At 46.7% G+C, this 19,399-nt stretch overlaps 1 protein-coding gene across 8 annotated transcripts in view; it reads left to right on the top strand.

The window, feature by feature from the left end:
• CEP250 (centrosomal protein 250) overlaps positions 1-19,399 on the top strand; it is a 49,192-nt gene continuing 29,793 nt past the window's right edge. For 2 of the 8 annotated variants that reach the window (XM_067012299.1, XM_067012297.1), the window contains exons 1-12: positions 10-101; positions 7,898-8,193; positions 8,658-8,714; positions 9,834-9,916; positions 10,142-10,307; positions 11,040-11,146; positions 11,406-11,660; positions 14,281-14,377; positions 16,455-16,556; positions 17,079-17,240; positions 17,772-17,950; positions 18,258-18,440. In XM_067012299.1, coding sequence (XP_066868400.1) covers positions 8,008-8,193; positions 8,658-8,714; positions 9,834-9,916; positions 10,142-10,307; positions 11,040-11,146; positions 11,406-11,660; positions 14,281-14,377; positions 16,455-16,556; positions 17,079-17,240; positions 17,772-17,950; positions 18,258-18,440 — 1,577 coding nt within the window. In that variant the 5' untranslated portion in view covers positions 10-101; positions 7,898-8,007. Of the gene's footprint in view, positions 102-6,804; positions 6,994-7,897; positions 8,194-8,657; positions 8,715-9,833; positions 9,917-10,136; positions 10,308-11,039; positions 11,147-11,405; positions 11,661-14,280; positions 14,378-16,454; positions 16,557-17,078; positions 17,241-17,771; positions 17,951-18,257; positions 18,441-19,399 lie in introns of those variants that run through there. The other 6 variants (XM_059037952.2, XM_067012298.1, XM_067012302.1 and 3 more) reach the window with 6 other exon arrangements.

Here is a 19,399-nt window from a genome sequence, read left to right as displayed (position 1 = left end):
CCCTTGGTGGGTCCCCGCCCTCGGTCGGGCCTTAGCTGCTGCTTCAGCCGGTGCGGCGCTGAGGAGCACCCGAGGAATCTGCGGGAGCCGAGTTTGGTGAGGTGGGGCCTCAAGGGCAGGCGGGAGGTGCCCGGGTTAACGGTCTGAGGCCCAGAGGCCGGCCCTCTTAGAGCGCCTTAGAGAATTCCGTTCGGGCAGCGGCCTCCAGTTCCCCAGGAGGAACTCGAGGCCCAGAGAGGGGCTGGGACCTGTCCTAGGCGGGTGCGTCCGCGTGCTGCTGCCGCCAACACTCTGCACTCCAGTCCGCGTAAAAAGGGATCTTCCCGAGCCCGGGGTTGTCCGATACGGCGCTGCGCTCTCCTAAGCGTCCCGCTCCTGGCTCCCAGAATTTTGCGGCTCTCTCTGCCCTTGGGGCTTTGCATGTAATCTGTCCGAAAGTCCAGTTCTACTCGCCACCCTACTCTGGAACGCTCATTCTTCGGGACCCACCTTAAATAGCACTTCCTCGGAAATCTTTTCCAACCGCCTTCTGAAAGCGCAGTTAGCTCGCTGCTGGGTTTTTAAACTCATTGCACCGAGTTACTTTTCCTGCTTCTCTTTTACAGCCCGTGCACTTGTTGGGGCGTTATGCCTTGCCTTTTTCATCTGTATCCCAGGGTCTAGCATGTGATGATCATAATAATAGCCAATATTTATTGAATAGTCACAAAGGTGCTACGAAATGCATTACCTGTAAAGGCCCATTTAATCCTCAGAGCAATTCCATAAGGTGGGTTCTATATCTTCACATTTTATGCGTGAAGAAGCTAAGGCACTCTTAGATCAATTTGCCTAGAGTCCCACAACTAATACGTGAGTGGAGCTGGGATACGAATTCTAGGCTGTCCGTCCCCAGAGCATGTAATAATTCCTAGATTGCCTTTGGGTTTGGTAAATGTCTGTTGAATTGGTGTTTACATTCGGTCCATGAGTTATGGAGGCCAAGATTATGATGCACATGAGAAAGCTTAGAAAGGAGAATTGATGTTCCCAAATGTACGGAGTGAGCTCATGAGGAGCTAGAACCTGGTGCTAGCCCTGTTCCTTCAGTCACACTCTACCTTTCTTTGGTCCTTTTCCATCAGAGAGCCAAAGACCTAGACCTCATCATTTCACACCCTTTAGAAAGTGTCCCTCCCAGAGCTGTGATTTCATATTTCATGATTTAGGGGGCAGCATTTTGTAATGGAAGGGTGTAAAGTTTGGAAGCAGATTGGGGTTCAGTATTTGCTCTGCCGCTGTCCAGTTTTACCCCTTCCGTGTTTTGAGCCTTAGTTTTCTTGTCCATAAAATGAAGGCAATAATTTCTTCTCAAAGTGTTTTTTATGAAGATTGCAAATAATTGTGAGAGAGTAAAGTGCTGTACAAACTATATGATCTGTTTCTTTTGGGGTTTTTTGTTTGTTTTTACCTTTTAGAAGGTTATAGAACTGTCAGCATTTTGCAAGACCTTTGATATGGATCATGTTGCCTAATGTTCTTATATCCATTCATTTAGTCATATATCTAATGAGTACCTGCTATATACCAGGCACTGTTTTAGGAGCTGAGAATACAGCAGTCAACAAAACAATATTCTTGCACTTGGGAAATTTATATTGGGTTAGATATAGTACACATAATACTCAGATAGGGACAGATGAAGCATGGTAAGATAAGTAGAAAAATACCAGGGACTTCTCTGGCAGCCGTGTAGTTAAGAGTCCCCGCTTCCACTGCAGGGGGCACGGGTTCAGTGCCTGGTTGGGGAACTAAGAGATCCTGCGTGCCACGTGGTGCGGCCAAAAAAAAAAAGAAAGAAAAGAAAAATACCAGTTTGTGTGGAGGGGTGGTGGTATTTTATATTGGGTGGTTAGGGAACAACTTACTGAGAAGGGGACATTTGAACAGAGAAGGTGGCAAGGGAGCCAGTCATGAGGATAACTGGAAGAAGAGGGCCTGGATGAGAGTGTGGCTTGGTGTGTTCCAAGCATGTACAGCAAGGAGGGCTGTGTGGCTGGAAGGATGTGAGCAAAGGGGAGAGGAGTAAGAAATGGAATTAAAACACTTGGAGGCTGGGATCAAATAATTAGGACCAGGTAAGCCAATACAGTGATTGTGGTTTTTACTCTTGATTAGCCACTGGAGGGTTCTGAGTGACCGAATCTGTCACTGTTTTAATATTTATTTATTTATTGCTTTATTTATTTATTTATTTATGCCACACCATATGGGATCTTAGTTCCCCAACCAGGGATTGAACCCATGCTCCCTACAGTGGAAGCTTGGAGTCTTAACCAATGTACGACTCAGGAAGTCCCTGTCACTGTTTTGAAAGGATCACTCTGACTATTCTGCTGAGAAAAAGCAAATTTTGAAAGCAAGGGTAGAAGCATTGCTACCGCCTAGGAAGCTTTTGCTGTTATCCAGGTGTATTAGTTATCTATTGCTATGCAAGAAATTACCCCAAAATTTAGCAGCTTGAAACAACAGTCATTTATTATCTCATATAGTTGTAGGTCTGAAATCTGGGAGCAGCTCAGCTGACTGTTCCTGGCTTAGGATCTCTCAGGAGATTGCAGTCAAACCGATGTCTGGTCTGCTCCCAAGATGTGATTCCTTACCACTGGGCCTCTTCACAGGGCTGCCTGGGTGTCCTCAGGACACAGCAGAGAGAGTGGGGAGAGAGCAAGAGATAGAGAGAGGGGAGGCCTTTTATGACCTTGTCTTGGAAGTCATTTCTACTTTATTCAGCTTCATTAACTCTATTCCAGATCATGCTCAAGGGGAGAGAGTTTAGGCTCCACCTCTTGAAGGGAGGAGTATCAAAGAATTTATGGGCATACCTTAAGCCACCACATAAGGCAAGAGTGGCTTGGCTCAGGATGATGGTGGGGGGGGGTCAGAAGCGATAGGAACTGGTAGAGCCAACAGGATTCGCTGATGGATTGGTTATAGGCTGTGGGAGAATGGAGTCAGTATAACTGTAAGGCTTTTGGGCTTGAGCAACCAGAAGGAGGGAATTAGCACGTACTGAAATGGGGAAGATTGGAGGAACAAGAGTTCATTTTTGGATGAGTTAACTTTGAGATGCCTGTTAGACATCTATATGGAGAAGTTAAATAAATGTTTGGATTTAGTATAGGAGTGTGATGTGCCAGATGGGCTGGAGATGTAACACTGGGAGTCATGGGTGTATAGGTACAGTTTTAAGCCATGAAACTGGATGAGATTATCTAGAAAATGAATGTAGGTGGAGAAGAGGTCTGAAGCCTGAGCCCTGGGGCCTCCAACCTTGAGATGGTGGGGAGGTGAGGAGGAGCCAGCAGTAGAGACTAAAGGGAGAGAGGCCTTAGAGGTAGGAGGAGGACTGAGAGAGAGACCCCACATACGAGATTTATATAAGGAGCTGTGTGCTAATTTCTTTTTTTTCTGGAATAAGAAACAAATTGTCTCTGCAGACAAATATATATATATACATATATGTATAGTTTCTTTGCTCAGGAAATAAACTGTCTGTGCCCTCAAGTGTTTTTTCTTTTTTGCTTTAAGTGATAAATTCTGTTTAATAATACCAGTTCTCCTCTTAGTCCTTGTAACATTTACACCTCTACTTCAAGTTTAGGTGGTGTTGCTGCTATTTTAAATTTATTTAAATACTCCTTTTGGAAGAATTTGGATGAGAGGAGACAAATATATAATTTATGTCACTCTTCTCTCACTCTTCACCCTAGGTTCAGAGGTCACTGCCCTTCCCAGTCTGGTTCCTAGCAAAAGTAGGAAGTCAGTCTTCCTCATTTCTGTAACACTGTGGCCAGTTACCTGATGCTAAGCTGGAATTCATGAGTGTTTACAGGATAAATTAACGTATAAAAGAAGTGAATCTTTTTCCTTTTCCTGTGGTAATGATAACATCTGTTCAGTGGTTTACAGTCTACAGAGCACACTGACATCCATTATTCTCATTGAATGCAATTCAGGCTGTTACCATTTGCCCTTTTCCTTTCCTGAGGGGCATTGAAACCTACCATTCTTTTGGAGCTATGCTATTTATTTATTCTCTGGCTGATCTGACAGTGTGTTAATGAAAGGTGCTGAACTGTATCTTGAGGAAGCTCAGAACTGAATCTCAATTTCAGAAAAATTCCTGATGTAATTTTTCTCTGTTCCCTCCATCTTTTTATTCCTGTTTTTTTTCTTTTGGCCGGGGGCGGGCGGGGGGGGGGCGTTAATCAAAAAACAATTCAAATCATTTTTAAAATAAACTTTATTTGTTAGAACAATTTTAGATTTACAGAACTTGCATGGTACAGCAAGTTCCTATATACCCTGCACCCAGTTGCCCCTGTTAGTAACATCTTACATTAGTATGGTACATTTTCTACAATTTCACATCATTTTTGAAGTAAATGGGGCATACCAATAAAATATGAACAAAATGAAGTTACTTCATCTCTGTAAGCCTCAGTTTCCTTATCTGTAAAATGAGAGGGTTGGACTAAATTTTTTTTTTTTTTTTTTTTTAGCGGTATACAGGCCTCTCACTGTTGTGGCCTCTCCCGTTGCGGAGCACAGGCTCCGGTCCGGATGCGCAGGCTCCAAGGCCATGGCTCAGGGGCCCAGCCGCTCCGCGGCATGTGGGATCTACCCGGACCAGGGCACAAACTCGTGTCCCCTGCATCGGCAGGCGGATTCTCAACCACTGCGCCACCAGGGAAGCCCTGGACTAAATTTTTAAATAGCTCTAAAATTTTTAAATTATCTGCTAAAGTAAAATAATCATATAATTCTAAAATAATTCCATTTTTTAACTGAAGTGTTACTATCATTTTCTAAAATAATGTATACACATTAACAACAGCCTAATTCTAAAAGAGGAGTTAGGGCTTCCCTGGTGGCGCAGTGGTTGAGAATCCGCCTGCCAATGCAGGGGACACGGGTTCGTGCCCTGGTCCGGGAAGATCCCACATGCCGCGGAGCGGCTGGGCCCGTGAGCCATGGCCGCTGAGCCTGTGCGTCCGGAGCCTGTGCTCCGCAACGGGAGAGGCCACAACAGTGAGGCCCGCATACCACAAAAAAAAATAATAAATAAAATAAATAAAATAAATAAAAATAAAAGAGGAGTTAGAGAATTCCCTGCCGGTCCAGTGGTTAGGATTCTTGAGCTTCCAACTGCAGGGGACGCAGATCAAACTAAGATGTTGCAAGCCACGAGGCGTGGCCAAAAATAAATAAATAAATAAATAAATTTAAAAAAAGAATAAAAGAGGATTTAATAGGAGAATTCCAGGAACTATGAGAGGGCTGCTTATATATTAGGTTTGTATAATATACATAAAATATATGATTATAAATATATATAATATTATATTAGGTTGAATTTCATGAAATTATTATTTTATTAGTTTAAAAAAAGGGCAGATATTGGCAATTTCATGGGGTTTAACCGAATGCTTTGGGGGGTAGGGATTCAAAGGAGGGTTAGGGAGCCTTTGGGGCCTCTGAGACTCTGCAAAAGCCTGGCCCATCCCTCACAGTGTTCAGAGAGAAAAGGCTCTTCAAGTCCCTTGAAGCATCTCAGAGCTACTCTTGTTGTTAGTCGTGTTGGCAATAAGAGCTATTTCCCAGCAGACTTGTGCCTCCAACCAGAAGAGAGAGATTGAGCCAGCATTTCACAGCTGTGGTGGAAAGGAAGGGCAGAAAGGGAGGACACTGGAAGTACTAACCCAGTTGATCAGCTAGGAAGAGGCAGCCTGGGGTGATGGTGCCACTATGCCTTTACTGGTGCCACTCTACTCTTCCTACTTTATGCCCTTTCCTTACTGTCTAGTATAAGCTCAGCAAACCCGGGTATCTGCAGTTGCCCAGGAGGTGATTAGTAAGCTGAGTTTTCCTCTGTAACTCTGTTATAAGAGAAACAATAGCACAAGTGCAATGACATGACAACTAAAATCTGCTATCAGTGTGAGGGAGAGGCTAGGCCAGGGCGGGGGCCTGAGACTAAGGTGAACTGGAGAGTATAAGCCTTATCTAAAGGGGGCAGACACTGTTTCACTGCAGCCTGTTGTCGCCTTGTGGGAACGTGGGTCAAGGGTCACTAGATACGCTGATTATCCAAAGGAGCCAGAAATATGAATTTTTATATGTATTTTGCCAATGGTAAATGTTGGCACCTAACTTAAGTTCTTAAAAACCATTGTATAGGCCACACAATGATTGAAAAGAACCCACAGGCTACATTTGTAACCTCTGGCCAAGGGTTTAGACCTGCCAGGAGTGAGGCCCACATGCATTTCTTCATTATGCATTGTTGACAAGCTACTAATGACCAAAATGAATTAGCTCCTGCCTTTGAGGAACTCACAGATTAGTGGAGAAGATAGACAAATAGTAATGATAAGATGTAACATAGACATTCTCTCTATACATTAAATATAAATATACATATATTGTATATATGGCTATAAAACTGATAAATTATTCCTGGATACATCTGGGGGGACCTGATAGGAAGTGGCATTTGAGCCAGGATGTAGAAGATCAACAGTTTGGTGCATTAAAGGGACATGGGGCCCCTGAAACTCCCACTGTATGTGCAAATGTTACATTTGCATTTGCTATATATGCCATTTTCTTCAGATTATGAGACTGATGCTGCCAAGAAGGCAGCTCTAATAGACCATTTTCTTGATAGGTAGCTGGAAATACAGACGCTCCTCAAACCTGCTGATGAGTGTCTCAGGGCTGATAAGATGAGAGAACTCTACCCCCCTCCTCTGCCCCCAGGTTATCGTGTGTTTTGGAGGCCTAAGAAACTCAGAGGTCATGGAGCTGGGCACCCTCATTTTTGGATGAGGAGCCTGAGGAAGTGGCGTGCTCGAGGTCCTAGAGCCCATTAGAGACAGAACTTGGACTAGCAGCCCAAACTCTTGATCATCTTGTCTCCCCATCTCCTGGGTGTCTCTGAAGTCACTGGTTAGTCTGGCCTCCCTCACCTGCCCCCATTGTCCTGTTCTGGCCCATCTCCTTGTGGGTGAGGAGGGTTTGCCATCCTGCTGAAGCTGGTTCCTTCTTCCCTCTGTGTTTTGGTTCCCCTGCCTGAAATGCCTGCTATTCTCTGTCAGAGAGTCAGATTGCTTTTATTCAAATCCCTAATCAACCAAATGCCAACTGTATGAACTAGGACAAATTGTCTAACCTTTCTGATTTCTCAACTAAGGCTTAGCCTTTGTAAGCTTCAGTTTCCTCATCCATATATAAAGAGTTAAAATAGTACCAATGCTGAAGTATGATAGGAAAGCATTGGAAGGTCTCAAGATTCTTGTGATGCCAAAATGACATGGTATGTGTAAAGCACTTCAAGTGACTGATCCATAGAAGCACTTAACAAGTATTAATTATGATGATGATGATTCACTGTTCACAGCCCCCCAGGTTGGGTTAAATGTCCTTCTGTTGTCTTCCCATACTATCCTGTGATGTCTCTGTTATTACTGCACAGACCACATTGTATTGTAATTGTGTCCATCTCCCCTGCTAGCCTAAAATCACCTTCAGTGATTCATTCAGCAGATGTTTATTAGGCACTGTGCCAGGCACTAGGGATGCAATGGTAAATTAGGAGCTCTTGGTCGAGTGCAGAGTTAAGAAAGTCATGCCAGGAAACACTAGTCCTGTGAGCTTGTGTCATGGTCCAATAAATTTGGGAAATGATGCTCATCACGTCCCCCACCCTTTAGAGATTAGGTCCATCTTAGTATTTGAAAAGCTCTGAGGAGTACTGTACTTTGTCCAACCCAATTTTACCGGACTTAATGAGTATTTGCTGAATAAATTTGAGTCATCTAGGGAGTTCTTTCAACTCCACTGTGTGCTTTAGTCCCCAGCTCAAGAGGAGGTCCAAGGGACACAGCAATGATTAGAGAGCCTGCTGGGAGCAAACAGCCTCTGGCTGCATAGGGACCTGTGGACTTACTGTCTGGTGCCCCCATGGAGACAGGGGGCCCTGGGTTGAACAATATGAAGCCCCGGTCACTGCAGCTGGTGCTGGAGGAGCAAGTGCTGGCGCTACAGCAGCAGATGGCAGAGAACCAAGCAGCCTCCTGGCGGAAGCTGAAGAGCTCCCAGGAGGCTCAGCAGAGGCAAGCAACCCTCGTGAGGAAGCTGCAGGCCAAGGTGAGGCAGCTGCCCTTTCAGGAAGGGGAAAGAGGAGAACACTTGGGGCTGGGGACTGAAGCGGGATGAGGTTTGCAGAAGATGGAGCCACGTGGTGGGAATGTCCTAAGCAGCTCTCCTTTGATGCCTACAACCTCTCCACTGGCCATCTATGATGTCCCCTTCAAAGGTGACCTTCATGAGGGTTAAGTTAGTTGTCTAGGTTTGCTCTCCTAGTCTAGAGCCAGGACCTGATCCTAGGTTTTCTGGTTCCAAAGTCCATGAACTTCCTTCTCCAATACAAGAGCTGTAGAGAACATATGATTAAATGACCAAATGGAAACTGTAAGATGTTATGGCCTCACTTCACTGTCATCACCCAGTCCCTCATTCACAGCGCGTTTGCCCATGACCCTTGGGGACCTTTGCTTTGGGCTGTTGGTACCAGCCATGCCCATTGCCGTGTCCTGCTCTGTTTGCCTCAGGTGTTGCAGTACCGGAGCTGGTGCCAAGAGCTGGAGAAGCGGCTGGAAGCCACTGGGGTGAGTGAGGCTCTTCTGTGCTCCTCCTGAGCCCTCAGGGAGTATAGTTAGGCCTCATTTGCTGACTGAGGGAGGGAGGCTGGAGTGTGATAAGGTGGTATTTGGAAGAAGCCTCTCTTTCGTCAGCCCCTGAGAGCTTCATCAGATACCTTCACAGGACCTAGCTATTCCTGCCCCATCAGACTCCAACCCTTGGCTCTCTAAGGACAAAATGAGCTTTAGGAGACTTAATATTACCAGATTGGAAGGGGTGTGGAATCCGAGAGAAGAGATGCATTTTTCCTCCAGGAGGTGTCAGTGTTTATCTGTCTTGGAGAGATGTGTGCTTTTGCAGGCCTGAAAAAACCGTGTTTGTGGCAGAGAGATTTCTTTGTGCTGTGGGCTGGGTAGAACTGGCTTTCAAAGACCTATCTGCCTTTCTTCCAGCTACCTCTCAGCATCTTCTCACATTACCCTCGGAAGAGTTCTCTCAGAGGAAGGAAAGGACAAGACTTAACTATGTACCGTTCTATGTAGGCCAGGCACCCTTAGGCATTGTCATAGAATTACGTCACTTAACCTGCAAAGCAACTTTCTCAGGGGAATGATACCACCTTCATTTTGGAGCTGAAGACTTTGTGGCTTAGAGAAGTTATAACTTCCCAAGGCCCAAAAATTAGTGTAGTAGAAGCCAAGACCATTAATGAAAGCTGTATTTTATACTTCTTAGGTCAAAAGTTCTTTTCACTACCAAATGCCATCTTTCAGGAGAAGTCACTGGTTTACATTTGGAGAGAGGGATGCAGTGGGTTTACTAGCAGAATGCAGTGATTGAGAAAAGAGACATATTTCTAACAAAGGGGAGAAAGAATAAAAAGAATGCTGGGGAATTCCTTGGCAGTCCAGTGGTTAGGACTCTGCGCTTTCACTGCTGGGGGGGGGGGGAGTAGTGGGGTTATCCCTGGTTGAGGAGGCTAAGATCCCACAAGCTGCTTGGCGTGGCCAAAAATAAAAATAAAACAAACGGATGAACTTAAAAAAAAAATAAGCAGGCTGCAGGAGAAGGGGGCATCAGGGAATTGGTCTGCGGGATGTTCTCTTTGGAGGTAAACAAAGAAAGCTTGCTTTTGTCTGGCTAAGGGACCGGTCCCTCAGAGGTGGGAAAGTGTGGAGGAGCCAAACCTGGAACAGCTGCTAACCCGATTGGAGGAGGAGCAACAGAGGTGACGGGCCCCAACTTTCTGGCCTGGGTGGTTGGCAGGAGGGTAGAGAAGGTTGATGGAAAACCTCTGTCTCGAGGGCTAACATGGATTAGAACCAAGGACTTCAGCCTTAGCCCTCCAGTTCCTGGCAATGGAAAGTTCCAGTGGTTGTCATCTTACTCCAAGAGGTCCAAGGGTTGGCTCAGACCTTTGTTTAGTACTTGCTCCTACCCCTCCCCAGTGCAGGTGTGAGAGTCTAGCGGAGGTGAACACCCAGCTTCGGCTGCACATGGAAAAAGCTGACGTGGTGAATAAAGCGCTTCGGGAAGATGTGGAAAAATTGACAGTAGACTGGAGCCGGGCCCGGGATGAGCTAATGAGGAAGGAGAGCCAGTGGCACATGGAGCAGGAGGTAAGAGAAACAGTGGGCAGGAGTGGTGAGAGGAGGACTTGCAGTCTGGGCACTGCCTGGTCAGTGCTGGAAGGGGTTAACTTCAGGACCTGGATGGAAACTGAGCTGTTGTTAAAGTCTCTGGCCGTCCTTACCGCTCACGCTGGCAGCTCTGCCCTGTTTGGGCTGTCACCTTAGTTCTGTCCTCACCTGCCCAGTCAGGGTTTTGCTGGCAGGTAGCATGACACTCAAAGCAACTCTGTTCCTGCATAGGTTTTAGATGGATCTTAAAGTTTACTGACCCTCCTCATCTGGAAGTCTGCAATCTAGATAGATGCTAAGGAGGTAGCTATTGAAATTAAATGGGGAAGAAATTTTCAGATCCCAGTTAAAGGACCTGGGCTGTTGCTTTGTGTCAGGCATTATGTTAGGTGATTTACATGTTATATCATTTAATCCTCATAAGTCTGTGGTGATGATGGTAATAGCTCCCATTTGTTGAGCAGCTACTGTTTATCCTTTTCTAATCTAGCTCAAAGAAGCCCATATACCATCCTAGGCCCTTTGACCTCTTGAATCCCACTGCTAACTTTACTAAACACTTCAGCATCGCCTGAACAGAGACACCCATTCATAAGCTATCTCCTTTAAGTCCCTCCACTTCCCCCCAATAGTCAGGAGGAATCCAAGACTCCTGTGTTGGCAAAAGATGTCCTCTGCCCTTTGATATGACCTGGGTTTCTGAACACACAGTTCTTCAAGGGCTACTTGAAAGGGGAGCATGGTCGCCTTCTCAGTCTGTGGCGGGAGGTGGTGACCTTCCGTCGCCACTTCCTGGAAATGAAGTCAGCCACTGACAGGTCAGTGTGGAGGTATGACGGGAGGAGGTTTGCCCCTACCAACTCTATTTGCATGACAGTGGGCTGCTATAGAAGGGAATCAGGTTGTGGGGCAAAGGCAGGGGTGGAGAGTTGGTGGGGAGGGTTGGAATTGTTGGATTGTTGGATTGAGATGACTTTTCCCAGACCTGCTCCTCAGGCTTCCCTGGGCCTGACCTCCATGCTCCCTTTCCTGTTCCTGGTCCCTGTTGGAGTCTGCTCTTTCTTTGCTTGTACTCAGAGACCTGACGGAGCTCAAGGCTGAGCATGTGAGGCTTTCAGGTTCCCTGTTGACCTGTTGTCTGCGCTTGACTGTGGGAGCACCACAGTCTCGGGAATCTGATGGATCTGGGAGACTGAATGGGAGCGAGCCATCCCAGTTGATGCTGCTACTAGCCAGGACCCAGGAGCTGGAGAAGGAAGCTCATGAAAGGAGTCAGGAGTTAACAGAGCTGAAGAGTCAAGGGCATCTGGAGAAGGCTGAGCTTCAGGATCGGTGAGATGGCCTGGGTCCTAGGAGGGGTTCGCTAAGAGAAAGTTGACTCCTTTAGGGAGTCAAGATAGGTGGGGGAGATGTGAAGAGCATTCCTCCCACAAGAGGGGAAGGAGATGTGCCAGAGGGAGTCTAGTTTGAACCCCAGTGCCACAGCTGGGGCCGTGTCACTGCCCTCTACCCTCTGACTATCTTGCAGCTCAGTTTCTCTCCTGTTGACTTACAGAGCTGGCTGTGACTCTCCTCTATCAATACCAAACTATTTGCCATTCCCAGAACAACCAAGTTCTTCCATGTTCCCTGCCTTTGTAGATGCTGGCCTTAGCCTGGAATGCCTCTCTCCCTTCTCTCTCTGCCTTATCCTTTAAGGCATAGTTAAATGTCACCTCTTCTATGACCTTGATAGCCTGTTACATTACTGTGCCCCCATATGGTCTTTTTTTTGTTGTTATACACATTTTTTTAAAAATTTATTTATTTATTTATTTATTTATTTTTGGCTGCATTGGGTCTTCATTGCTGCACGTGGGCTTTCTCTAGTTGCAGCGAGGGGGGGCTACTCTTCATTGCGGTGCCCAGGCTTCTCATTGGGGTGGCTTCTCTTGCTGCAGAGCATGGACTCTAGGTGCGCAGGCTTCAGTAGTTGTAGCACGCAGGCTCAGTAGCTGCGGCACGCTGGCTCCAGAGCGCAGGCTCAGTAGCTGTGGTGCACGGGCTTAATTGCTCCGCAGCATGTGGGATCTTCCCGGACCAGGGATCGAACCTGTGTCCCCTGCATTGGCAGGCGGATTCTTAACCACTGCGCCACCAGGGAAGTCCCTGAGTCACTTATTTGAAGCTTCACTCTCTGTTATCACACAGGACAAGACTAAGGACTAATCTGGCTTTTATGACCCATGCCCAAATCTTCCCTCCACTCTGGGGATGGCAGAGTTTGTTTTTAAATTTCACATTAATTCATTCAACAAACCATTAGTGAGCACCGTCAGTAAGGCACTGTGCTGGAAATCAGGAATCAGAAATCCAACTCAGTTGCAGCTCCAGTCCACCCAGGAAGACAAACACAAATATGAGAAGAGATATAGGAGCTCTAACAAAAGGCAAGGTGAGGGACAATCATCTGAAAGTCTCAATTTAATTCGACAATCTACTAAAGAATAAAAAAGAGTTCAAGACAGAAGCAGGAATTTAAAAGATTACATAAGAAGTACGTTTTTACTTCTCACAGGTTTGTTGGGTTTTTTTAAACTTTATTTTATTTATTTATTTATTTATTTTTGGCTGCGTTGGGTCTTCATTGCTGCACGCAGGCTTTCTCTGGTTGCGGCGAGCAGGGCTACTGTTCGTTGCGGAGCTCAGGCTTCTCGTTGTGGTGTCTTCTCTTGTTGCAGAGCGTGGGCTCTAGGCACACGGACTTCAGTAGTTGTGGCATATGGGCTCAGTTGTTGTGGCTCACGGGCTCCAGAATACAGGCCCAGTAGTTTCACACAGGCTTAGTTGCTCCGCGGCATGTGAGATCTTCCTGGACCAGGGATCGAACCTGTGTCCCCTGCATTGGCAGGCAGATTCTTAACCACTGTGCCACCAGGGAAGTCCCCCCTGTGGTCTTTTGACGTGCTTGTTACAGCATTGATCTCGTTGATTATTTAATGTTGTTTTGTTTTTGTTTTTTTTTTGGTTAGGCTCTTTTATTTTTTGGATTATAATAAAATAGATTTTTTAAAATTGATAAGAAGGGCAGGGACATAAGCAAAGAGCCCCATTTGAATCTTGGGGCAAAGTTCAGTTTATACCCCATGGCTAGGGTTGTGTCACCACCTATTGGTGGTGTATGTAAATTGCAGTTTGTTTGGGTTGTGAAGGCACTGGGAAACACAAGGACAGAGACCATGTCTTAGTAAGTTTTGTGTTCTAGTGCTTTGCACTTCACCTGTGATATAGTAGACACTTAGTAAATGTTGGTTGAAATATACAATAACTAAATGAATGACCATACAGTGAGTTAAAGCTCTTAAAGATGATACAGAATAAAGTTATGAAGACTTTGAAATAAAAAATTAAGCTCCTTGATAACTTCATTCAAGAAATATTTATTTAGCTACCTATATAACACCAGGTACTGAGCTCCAGGATATGGTGTTAGGTGATAAAGATGCCTGGTGATTTCCCTGAACTTTGAGGTTAGTATCAGGGAGGTTGACCATAATCTTTCCCAATTCGCCCTCCTTTTTCTCTATCAGAGTTAGAACCTTGGGCTTGAGGGACCTTGGGACTATCCCATGTGGCAATTCTGATGTTCTTGTTGGCTTCAGGGTGCTTGACTTCAAGATCAAGCGGGGTCTAGAAGGGCCTGGTCCAGGGCTTCCTTCAGCTCTCGGGCCCCCAAACACGTGTTCCAGTCTTGAGATGTGGTAAATCCCTGCATGCATCTGAGTGGCTTTTGGCTCCCCCTCCCCGAGTTCAAGGCTATAGCATCATGTGTTCAGGGAGTGCACGGGCTGGGGGCACCCAAGGGACTCTGGGGATGTGGCAGTTGGGGTGTCTGGCTTGGGTTAAGGTGTGCTGCATAGCTCTGTCCACATCAGTGGGTGCCCAGGTAACTGTGCTGTGCTCTTCTCTTCAGGGTGACCGAGCTCTCTGCCCTACTGACCCAGTCTCAGAAGCAAAATGAAGATTATGAAAAGATGGTAAAGGCTCTGAGAGAGACAATGGAGATCCTGGTACGTGATACTTTGTTCTGGGAGAGTTGGGAGTGGGCCTGTAGATTCCTGTCCTTTATGGACAGAGAGTGCAGGATACTAGTTAAATGTTCCTTAATGAAATCCCCTAAAGCTAAAAAATTAATTTTCGTTGAATCTGAAAATTAATTAACTCATTCATTTATCCATGTAATAAACATTAGCTGTCTACTGTCCCTACTATATTCCTAGGGAAACTACAGCAGTGCATGCATGCAGTGTGTCCTCCTCCGAGAGAGTGAGACACATGAAGAGGCACACTAGCCAAGTAGGAGGGGGGGATGTTTGGAGAGATTCAAAACTTAGTCATACGGGAAACACCTGAGGAGCATGAATGTGGTTAGCGTAGAGAAGGAGGACTTGAAGAAGACATGATAGCTGCCTTCACATAACTGAAGGACTGATACCAGGGGAGAGAGTTGGCTTGTTTAATGTTTGCCAGGGGGGCACAATCACTGCCAGTGACTGGAAGTTACAGGGTGGTAGAGCAGCTGGAGCTGCTCGGTAGTTGAACAGTCTGTCTTATGAAGGAGTGAGGTTTGTGTCACTGGCTTCACATCTGCCAGGGATGTTATCAAAGGGATTCTCTAAGTTTGGACGTTAGAACCTCTGGCTTGATCGCACGTTTCCTTTCATCTCTAGGGATTTTCAGATCTCTGATTTTAGGCAAATCCTGCACCCCCTATCCACATACATATCCCTAGTCTTCTCATCCAAGCTAGGATCAGCTGGGAGCTAGACATGCTTATGCCTTTTTGGTTTCTTTTTGTTCAGGAATTTGCAAATTCAGATATCCGCAGGGCCCAAGTAATATAAATGAATGAAGTGGGTTCAGCTGTAAGAATTCTGATTTTTCAGTGCTGTCATATTTAGTTTTCAGTATAACAGGGAACACTTGACCTCAATAGTAAGGAAACAGTGAGGAGTAGTGAGGACTGCAGGACCCTGAAGAATATATGTCCCATCTGGAGGAGGCATCCACTATTCAACTTCAGTAGATTATTGCCATGTAGGGATGGGGTGGCCCATATGTTAACTTTTTGAGAGAAGCCAGAAATTCAGATTTTTATGAATTTTTATGAATTTCTCAGCTCAGAAAAAAATCTCTCCATTTACAAATGTTGGTTCAAATTTTGTATAGGCCAAAAAAAAAAAAACCATAGCTGCAAATCTGCATCCTTAAGCCTTCACTAGCACAATAAGGTAGGAAGGAGGAGGGGACATTTTGAGAGTTCAAATTTATTGCTGGCCTTGGGGCTAGAAGTTCCTCTTGCCTTAAGTCTCAAGTGCCAATTTGCTGTTCAGAGACAGCAGCCATCCTTCATCCAATGATAGCTCACATTTAATGAACATTTGCTTTGTCACAGACACTGTTTTGAGTAATTGACATGCGGTTTTTTCATTCAAGCCTCAAAACAAATCTATGAAGTAGTTGCTGTTAATTATTCCTTTTTTTTTAAGTTTTTCCATTTTTAAAAAAATTTTTGGCTGCGTTGGGTCTTCATTGCTGCGCACGGGCTTTCTCTAGTTGCAGCAAGTGGGGGCTACTCTTCGTTGCGGTACACGGGCTTCTCATTGCAGTGCCTTCTCTTGTTGCGGAGCACAGGGTCTAGGTGCATGGGCTTCAGTAGTTGTGGCACATGGGTTTAGTTGCTCCGCGGCATGTGGGATCTTTCCAGACCGGGGCTCGAACCCTTGTCCCCTGCATTGGCAGGGGGATTCTTAACCACTGCACCACCAGGGAAGTCCCTTATTCCTATTTTAAAGAGAAGGAAGCTCAAAGAAGGAGTTGCCTAAGGTTACCAAGCTAGTAAATGATTGAGCAGGAACTGTTATCTAGGCAATCTGTTTTGGAGCTCTTAATCCCTTAATCTGAATTCTTAATCACCACATCACATTGTCTTCAGAATCCTGGGACAGTGTTAGCATTCACATGTGGTCAGGGGAAGAGTGGGATTGACAGAATAGACAGAATGAGACTCTGGTTAATTTGGGGCCTGGAATGATAAATTCTCTTCTGAGAGTTTGGCTTATAGGCTTTATTTGGTTCCCTGTCCAGGAGGCAAATCACGCAGAATTAATGGAACACGAGGCATCTCTAAGTAGGAATGCCCAAGAGGAGAAGCTTTCTTTACAGCAAATGATCAAGGACATAACCCAGGTACTGGTAAGCCTCCGGTTCACCGTAACCGGTCCAGCCTCACCCTCCCCAGACCTCCCCGTCCTCTCAGGTGTGCCTAGAGGAGTCTGGACTTAGGGTCTTGTGGGGAGGAATTGTCTGAGTATATTTGAAGACTGGAACCCTAAGGAGTAGCTAAGTTTTCGTGTGTTGGCACTGCCTGCTGAAATGCCCTCTTTCTTACTGCTAGCTGCAGTTCTCAGGCAGCAGCTGGATTCTGGCCTTTGCTACCTCAGCAACCTCTTCTTCCTTCATTTATTCCTTGGGTATTCAAGGGGTGCTAGTCTTGTTGCTCATTCTAGGTTTGGGTGACCGAAGGGGAAGAGTTGGTTTGAGGAGTTGAAGGAACCAACCCTTTTTGCTCTTAAGATACCCTCCTCCCACCCCCCAGGGAGAGGACCTGAGAGAGAAAGCATCAGGTTTGTCCAGGCTGGCATGTTAGTCCTCTACATGGATTCTAGGCCTTGGTCAGTAGGATGGTGACCCTGCTGTGTTGGATTTCAGGCCATGGTAGAAGAAGAGGACAATATGGCCCAAGGCTCTGGTCATGAGAGGTCCTTGGAGTTGGACCCTAGTGGCTTCTCCTCCCGGTTCGATTCCCAGGAGCCAGACAAGGCTCTTTCTCTGGTGCGTTCAGTGCTGACTCAGAGACGCCAGGCTGTGCAGGTGAGAACCCCAGCACTCCTCCTCAGCCACAGGGATGGGTGTCTAAACTGACTCAGGTCCCAGGTACCCTCCTAGCCCAGACTTCCCCTTTTGCTACGTTGACCAGTCACAAGGTGTTTTGTCAACACCCCGAAGTGCCCATTAGAATCTCTGTGTCTGCCCAGTTCTGCTCGTTGGGAGCAGGCACACTCTCTGTGCCACTGGCACGCTCCACTTTGATGCAGTCTTTACACAGCGCTGTGCAAAGTAGAGCCCCAGGGGAGTGTGGGTAAGCGTTCCCCAATTCTAAGGGTCCCAGCCACACTTACCACCCCCACCATTTTACATTTGAAGATGATGGACTCTGGGAGCCACAGAACCCAGTCATCTCTGATGCTCTGTCTCCTTGACTGGTCTCATCTCTTTTCTTAGCTTCCATTTGTTGCACCAGCCGCCAACCCCCTTGCCCAGCCCTACTTTCAGGCTTATGACACCCCTCCTCTGCCCTGCACTCTTGTTCACCACCTCACTTCTGATGCTCTCCCTCCGCAGGACCTAAGGCAGCAGCTGTCAGGCTGCCAGGAAGCTGTGAGCTCCTTGCAGCAGCAGCATCATCAGTGGGAGGAAGAGGGTGAGGCCCTGAGACAGCGGCTACAGCAGCTCACTGGGGAGCGGGACACCCTGGCAGGGCAGACTGTGGACCTGCAGGGGGAGGTGGACTCTCTCAGCAGGTGAGCGGGGGGCTGTTCATCCCCCCCTTCCTCCCAGGCTCAGTCCCTGCCCAGCCCATGTGTTTGGTGGGCTGACCCTGTTCTTCCCTAGACCCAGAGCTGCTCAGGGCTGCCTTGCTTTGTGTTCTGCTGGTTCCTGCTCACTCAGTTTTGGGTCTTTGTGATGATAAAAAAACAGTTTCCTGCCCAAAAGGGAAGATGAGATATTTAAAGGAAGCGTAAACCTCTCTCCTTTGACCCTGTACTGTCTGCTTCCAGGAGGGCTTTTAGGTTCCAGGGTTTCTGCTCATGTCTGGTCTCCTTCCAGGGAGCGAGAGCTCCTGCAGAAGACCAGGGAGGAGCTGCAGCAGCAGCTGGAGGTGCTGGAGCAGGAGGCATGGCGACTGCGGAGGACAAACATGGAGCTTCAGCTGCAGGGCGACTCTGCTCAGGGCGAGAAGGAGGGGCAGCAGGAGGAGCTGCACCTGGCCATCCGTGAACGGGAGCGCCTGTGCGTGCTTATGACAGTCCCTGCCCCCTCCCCACTCTGAGAAAGTGGAGTAAATTGAAGCCTGGTGTTCAGTGGGTTCAGATTAGCTTACTGCTCCGTCCTTTGCAGAAGGATGAAAACAGAAAGTTCATCCAAGCATTGCTGAACACCCAGAAGGGCCGAGGCCCCGTGGGGGGTACAGAAATAAATAAGACACAGGCTCTGATCTCAAGCAGTTTGCAGTATAATGGGGAAGTCAGACAAGTAAACCATGGCCAGATGAAGTATGAGCTAAAAAAGAGCTTCAAGGTAGGTCCTCTGGGAGAATAGGAGTAACAGTTAATTACTGAAAGCTTCATGGAGGAGAGGGTAGCCGTTGAGCTGGGCCTTGACATATTTTGATTGGTAGAGAGTGGGACAAGGGCTAAAGGAACAGATTAGCAAAGAAAAGGAGTCAGGAACGTTCATGGCATGTTCAGAGGAGGCCGAGCTGGCCAAAGTGTAGGACTGATCCTGGGAAGTAATGGGAAATGAGCTGGTCAAAGAAGGGAATTCCAGAGTAAAGGGACCCAGCTCATTTGTAGATTCCCCGATACGATGTCATAGGAAAAGCAAGGACTTTAGAGCTGGGATGAAGCTTGGTTTAAATTATGGCTCTGCCACTTGGACAGATTATTTGTAAAATGGGGCTGATAATATTTCCCTTGAAGGGTCTTTGGGGAGATTAAAGCAGTGTTTTGCAAAATGCCAGCACAGAGCCTGGCATATGGTAGGTCTTTAGTATCTGGTAGCAGGGGCTGTATCTTCTTTTTTTTTTTAAATTTATTTGTTTATTTTATTTTTGGCTGCATCACGTCTTAGTTGCGGCATGCGGGATCTTCATTGCAGCATGCGGGATCTTTTGTTGTGGCGCCCGAGCTTCTCTCTAGTTGTGGTGTGCGGGTTTTCTCCCTCCAGTTGTGGCGCACAGGCTCCAGAGC

Source organism: Kogia breviceps, chromosome 14 (assembly GCF_026419965.1).
Source record: "Kogia breviceps isolate mKogBre1 chromosome 14, mKogBre1 haplotype 1, whole genome shotgun sequence".
Lineage (NCBI taxonomy): Eukaryota > Metazoa > Chordata > Mammalia > Artiodactyla > Physeteridae > Kogia > Kogia breviceps.
This window is presented reverse-complemented; position numbering and strand designations above follow the sequence as displayed.